This window comes from Vicia villosa, linkage group LG5 (genome assembly GCF_029867415.1).
Source record: "Vicia villosa cultivar HV-30 ecotype Madison, WI linkage group LG5, Vvil1.0, whole genome shotgun sequence".
NCBI lineage: Eukaryota > Viridiplantae > Streptophyta > Magnoliopsida > Fabales > Fabaceae > Vicia > Vicia villosa.
This window is the reverse complement of record NC_081184.1, coordinates 5252909-5259276: the sequence shown is the minus strand read 5'-3', so window position 1 is coordinate 5259276 and position 6368 is coordinate 5252909. Positions and strand designations below refer to the sequence as shown.

Sequence of the window (6368 nt, the reverse complement as noted above, 5' to 3'; positions counted from 1 at the left end):
TAAGGTATGGACAATCCGGTTTGTAGTGACCGGCTTTCCCACAATTGAAGCAAAGACCTTTGATTTTTCCTTTGTTGTCGTCATCTTGTTTGAACTTGTTTGATTGCTTTCTATAGTTGATCAAGCCTTTGTCAGAATGTTTTGCTCCATTTTTCTTTAGATATTTGTTGTATCTTCGCACAAACAGTCCCATTTCCTCATCATCGGAGTCTTCGTCATCACTTGTATCACTATCCTTTGGCTCTTGTCTTGAGGTCTTGGAGCTTGAAGCTTTTAGAGCTATTGACTTCTTCTCTACCTCTTTCTCCATGTTCTTTTCTTTCTTTGCCCTTTTCTCATGCATGTCAAGGCATTTAAGGTGTTGTTCATGTTCCTCTAGTTTACCAAAGAGAGTGGTAATGTCTAAGGTGTTTAGATCATTTGCTTCCTTTATTGCTGTAACCTTGGGTTGCCATTCCCTGTTCAAACATCTTAAGATTTTGTTAGTAGCAACTGCATTGGAAACAGGTCTATCAAGAGAATTTAACCGATTTTTCAGGTGAACGAATCTCTTCTGCATGTTTTCGATGGATTCACCATCTTCCATGTGGAAGAGTTCGAACTCTTGAGTTAACGTATTGATCCTAGCTAGTTTGACATCATCCGTTCCCTCGTGGGCAACTTGCAATGTGTCCCACATACCTTTAGCCGATCTACAATGGGAAACGCGGTAGTATTCATCAACTCCTAGAGCTGAGATTAGAATGTTTCTCGCTTTCCAATCGTATGCATATCTCTTTTCATTTTCAGCATCCCAAGTATTTTCTGGTTTTGGAACAACTGCACCAGCTGCATTTGTCATGGTGATCTGAAAGGGACCATTGACAATAGCTGTCCAGATGTTCCTATCAATTGCATTGATGTGGACACACATACAATCCTTCCAATAGCCATAGTTTTCACCGTTGAAAACTGGAGCTCTATTGTGAGCCCCTTTAGGTCCGGAAGCCATCTTTCCAATAAGTGTTTCACGTAGCACGGAATAAACCAGAGCTCTTGATGCCACTTGTTAGACGCTGGCCTTGGGATCTAGAGGGGGGGTGAATAGATCGTTCACAGTTTTACGGAGTTAAACGACTTTTCAGCGGAAGTGATTCTGAATCGACTCGCGTCTATTCCGAACCACTATCGAAACGATTATATATGTGTTTAAAACCAGTCAAAGACTTGAGGTAAGTGATAAGAGTATACGTTGCAGAATCAAGGCGTTGCTCTTATTGAAAATCAGATTAACTTCTTGTATGATGGACAATGTTTGCAATGCAGTAAGAGTGATAGAAACAAATATACAAACACTTGGTGATAATGATCAAATTGAAGGTGATTCAATGTGTGGTGGATTGTGATGTTTATGTAAGTTCTTAATTCACAATCTTAACACTCGAATCGTTGATCAATTTGCTATTATAACCAAATATGAACAGAATGTAAATGAAAAAGTAAAAGCGACCAGAACACGATATTTGTTTAGGCAGTTCGTCGATCGTCCTCGCTACGACTACGTCTGCCCCCAATTCCAAACTGAAATTGGGTAATCTTTCATTAATGTTGAAAGTAGTATATACAAAGAAGATAACAAAGCGATAAACCATAAACCAATTATGTCGATCCTTTGAATCTTCTTCCCCCTTAATCTTGAGTCAGACCAAGGTTATCCAAGAGCTTCACTTTGATCCCTTTCTGCAGTGTCTTCAATTCCCTCGAACCCTTGTTCTTCAATCTTCACACTCAGCCGGATCCTCGATGAAGCCTCTTGATAAAAACCCCCAAGAAACACCTATCTTGGAGGACAAAACCCGCAGATTTTATTCACCAAAAACCCCACAAATCTTCACCCACTAGGAATCTTCAATTCCGTTCCATGGACGTTATCGAACTCGATCACTAACCCTCAACGCAAGAATGATTATGTGTAATTGTGTTGGAGATGACGAAGAACGAAGATGAGAAGCCTTTGTGTATCTTTCAGTCGTTGGTGTTGCTTTGAATAATGAACCTTGGACAATATATATATGATAGCTTAACAGTTGGAGATGAGAGAAACAGATTTTTTGGCATTCTTGATCAGTTAGGTCGACCTCTTGTAGTGCTTAGGTCGACCTAGCAGAGCTTGCAGAATTTTGCTCCCAGTTAGGTCGACCTGTTTAAGGAGTAGGTCGACCAGAATCCTCTTCAAATGCATTCTGGGGACATTTTCTCAGATTAGGTCGACCTAGTTGTTGTGTAGGTCGACCTAGCAGGCTGGTATGTGAATTTCATCAATTTAGGTCGACCTAGATGATGTGTGAGTCGACCTAGCAGAAGTATATGGATTTTTCTCCATTTTAGGTCGACCTGGGTTGATGGTAGGTCGACCTAACTGCTGCTTTTCTGCATTCTTCTTGTTTTGCTTGTGTTGAGTCAACCTATAAGCATAATGGGTTGACCTGTTCTGACATGAGTGATCAATGCTTGCTTTTCTTTGAGTTTTCTGCTTCCACCCTGTTGCTTGTATGCTTATTGAGTTTGCCATGAATCAAAAACATCTTTGTGATTGTAATCTTGTATTCACACAATTATGTTAGGTTTTAATGTTGACTCAACCAGTTACATGTTGTGAGATGATGATTCAACAAAAGATTTTGTAGAAGATTCAGATGATGAAGATTATATTGGTTCGTTAGAAGGAGATAACGAGTTCGTGGCATAAAAAAAGATAGGAGGAAAAACTGTGGACTTCTTTTTATTTAAACACCATAACTCATGCCACTTGAAGCTAGAGAGAACATTTATTTTAACTCATGTATTATATTAAGTGGTAACATGCATCAAGGGAGTGTTGGAGATAGATGAATTCTTCTCAATTTTCATGGTGATCTTTGAGTCCATAGTTCTGTTGTTTAGAAAATTTGTGTACCACACAGATGAAAGTTTAGGTTGCCTCTTCAAAGTTGGATCTTTCATATCTATGTAATATAAACCATAACTTGCTTCATATCCACCTAGTAACTCAAATACATCCAAAAAGGACCATACAAAGTAGCCTCTTATATTCAATCCATCCCTGTCAATGTAACAAGAAAAAAAACAGTAAAAAAATGTTTTTCACTAGTGTTTTGGTGAATATTAGGAACATTGGTAATGTGTACATGGAAGGTACCTCAACATATCAAGTAGGCTCCCTATGTATTCATGCATACACTTCACCCTTGACCAATCATCTAACGATGAATTCCTACGTGTTTGTTGACCTGAGGAATTCAAAGATTCATTGTAGTCCATGAAGATTTTGATGTTATTGATGAAATTTAAAGTAAAAATAGACTAGACCGAATTTTCAAAATGTGTTTGTAATGGTGACATACCACTTTCATAAATGTAAATTGGAAAATTGCCATAATTATTCTTCAAAGAGCGAAGTTCCCCTTCCAAAATCCCGGGTATAACTGGAATCTAAGAAAACCAATGAGCAGTGAGTGGAATAGGTTATAGTTTCAATGGTAAAAAAATAAAAGGAGTTTCAAAGTTCATACTTTACTCTTACCTCATATGGAGATGTACCATTTCCAAAGTTTACTACAAATATTGGAGAAAACGTTAATAGATTAAAATTCCTCAAAATAGACTAAAGAGGCATTTATGTGAATGTTAATTGTTTAACTATGTAATCAAAATTGTTATACATAAATAATCATACATTTAAGATCCGCAGCCATATCTAATGTGTGATCTCTATCCTTTTTCTGCAAGCTTTTTGCGTTGTTCTTAACGTAATAAGCCAAGTAGAAATTTATTCCAAGGAAATCAATTGAACCCTTAACCAAATTTGATTCCTTGGTGGTGAAGTAAGGAAGCCTTGAGCCAACATTCTTTTTCATGGAGTCAGGATACTCTCCGAAAATGAAGGGATTCAGAAACCTGTCAAAACAAAGAAAAGATTAAATTAAGTCTAATAATTCATTATTTTAGAGATAGATATCACAATCAAAATGCTACTTACCACCCAATATAGAAGTCTCGGGCTCTTTGAGCGGCAATTATGTCTTCACTAGTATTTGTTAGTGGAAGAAACCCAAAAACAAGAAGATTAAAACTAATAAATCCCCTTTGCTTGGCCTGCAAGTTATCATAAGTAGCATTTATAAAGAAAAGATATGTTGATTATCATAGCGAAAATGGTGTCATGGTTATTCAATGTAGTGCATAATAACACTAGCATATTGGAATATAAACAAATCACTGAAGTTCTTTGATACACTCGTAATGCAAATGTTTTCAAATAGAAATTATAGCGAGAGAACCTAGAATTTTAACAAATGACAATTTTTTATGATTGACAACATTGGCTTACCTTGTACTTTGTCCTATACAGCTTTGCAGCTGATGCATGTGCTAACAACATATGATGAGTTACCAAATATGGCTCAGTTGAAGAATTGCCTTTGGAGCAGTTAGACATAGAGGAAGATGAACATCTTTGAGGCGGTAAATCTCCTTTACCATAGCCCACAATTGAACACGCATTTCCTTCATTCACTGTAGTCCAATATTTAACTCTATCTACAAACTCTCTAAAACAGACATCAGTGTATGCTGTGAAGTCTTTTCTGCATGAATTAGACAAGATTGTTTTTTCCATTGTGTTAGATATAAATTATTTCACCTCTGAACTACTATCTAACACAAGATAGCCATGTTATTAGGAAATTTTAGTTTGAGAACCATACATAATTCTTCGGCTAACCCATCCTCCATATTCATCTTCAAGTGTTTGAGGTAGATCCCAATGATACAGTGTAACATGCGGTTGGATTCCTACAAATGAAGCCGGGAAATAACAATTATATAATTCTTAAGTACTTCTTATTTAGTGTTAATTGAACTTAGTGTTGTCAATTAGAAGCTAGAGTGGCATTACAGCAGCATTGCACAGAAGAATTTTAACAAACTGCTATTTTCCAAAACATGTAACTGACAACGGCTTCAAGGTAAGTCTAGTTTTCAAAAGAACCTTTGCTTGTAAGTTCATCGATAAGGTTGTTGTAATAGTCCAATCCCTTGGGATTTATTGGCCCTTTTCCATCTGGTATTAGAATGAAATCAAGGTCAAAATTACAAACAGTTGATGAAAGAAGCTATACAAATTTATAGATATTCTTAAGATATTCATTGATAGCACCAGAATCAAACCAAGTACATTCAGCTTTTGAAATTGTTATAGAAATTGGTGTTGATTCTGATGCTTCAGTAATCACTAATATTACTTCATGATCGCGTACAAGGATACATCATTTCTAACCTTTTGTGGATCATACCTGGAATAAGTCTTGACCATGATATGGAAAATCTGTAGGCATCTAACCCCATTTTAGCCATGAGTTTGACATCATCCTGCACGAAATCAAAGTAAATGTAAGCTAATATTAATATACAAATCAGATATTTCTAGAGCATACCTTATATTTGTGATATTGATCACATGCAATGTCACCATCTCCCTTGGTTTTCCCTCCTGTAAAATTTAATTGAAATGAAGAACTGCATTGTAAGAAGCATATACAAGAACAGATAAATATGAAAGAGCACCATTGTCAGCGTGTGCAAAGGTATCCCATATGCTTGGCTTCCTTCCATCTTCATTTGCTGCACCTTCAACCTTTCATATCATATCATCCCAATTTCAAAATAAAAAAAGTATCTTTAGAATGAAAAATTAGTATTGAGTGAATTGATCAAACACAAGGGGTGCAAAAAAAGATGAACCTGATAAGCAGAAGTTGAAGCACCAAACAAAAAGTTTGGAGGGAAATCACTTTTGATAAATCCATTAGCAACAGAAAATATTGCTGCTACTAATAAAACTGCAAAGGAATAGTACATGACCAACATTATTAACAATTACTAACTCTTAGTGTTATTTTGTGTTTGAACATATATCAAGTATCTGTGTGAATAATGTTTATACTAGAACTATGTCGGTAAGGTTTTTCCAAAACAATAAAAGTGCATAAAAACTGATATGTGTAGGAGAAACTTCAACCTTTCTTTTTCAGCTGTCTATGCACTATGTGCTATCCATCTATCTATTGGATTTTTTAATTTTATTAAACAAAAATTTATAACTATAATTAGCATCTTTGTTTTATGTCTATATCTCTAAAATGTCTTTTGACTATAAGTAATTAATTTTGAAAATGAGTTTAAAGAATCTACGGATATTAATGTTTAGGAACGGGTACTCCATTTTAGGTAAAGTATTGGTACCGAGTACGTACCGAATACCGGTACGTGTACGGTACTCACTCGGTACGCACCGAAGTCGTATTAATTTTTTAATTTTATTTTTAAGT

The 6368-nt window shown here is 35.9% G+C and overlaps 1 protein-coding gene across 1 annotated transcript; it reads right to left on the bottom strand.

Annotated features, from left to right (window-relative positions):
• Nucleotides 1-2665: 2665 nt before the first annotated feature.
• LOC131606172 (beta-glucosidase 11-like) lies at nucleotides 2666-5962 on the bottom strand. Its single transcript, XM_058878443.1, has 13 exons — nucleotides 5782-5962; nucleotides 5605-5674; nucleotides 5475-5530; nucleotides 5334-5409; nucleotides 5030-5101; nucleotides 4746-4833; nucleotides 4370-4625; nucleotides 4019-4134; nucleotides 3716-3936; nucleotides 3563-3594; nucleotides 3384-3471; nucleotides 3179-3269; nucleotides 2666-3082 (listed from the first exon to the last, which is right to left on the bottom strand). The coding sequence occupies exons 1-13, from the start codon at nucleotides 5905-5907 to the stop codon at nucleotides 2830-2832; spliced, it is 1545 nt and encodes a 514-aa protein (XP_058734426.1). The 5' UTR covers nucleotides 5908-5962; the 3' UTR covers nucleotides 2666-2829.
• Between the last annotated feature and the right edge of the window lie 406 nt (nucleotides 5963-6368).

Coding starts and splice junctions, on each gene's coding strand:
- LOC131606172 (XM_058878443.1), bottom strand. CDS start 5,907: ATGTTGGTCATGTACTATTCCTTTGCAGTTTTATTAGTAGCAGCAATA. Junction 5,102..5,333: donor ATGGTCAAGACTTATTCCAG/GTATGATCCACA, acceptor TTCTAATACCAG/ATGGAAAAGGGCCAATAAAT. Junction 4,135..4,369: donor TGTATAGGACAAAGTACAAG/GTAAGCCAATGT, acceptor GATAACTTGCAG/GCCAAGCAAAGGGGATTTAT.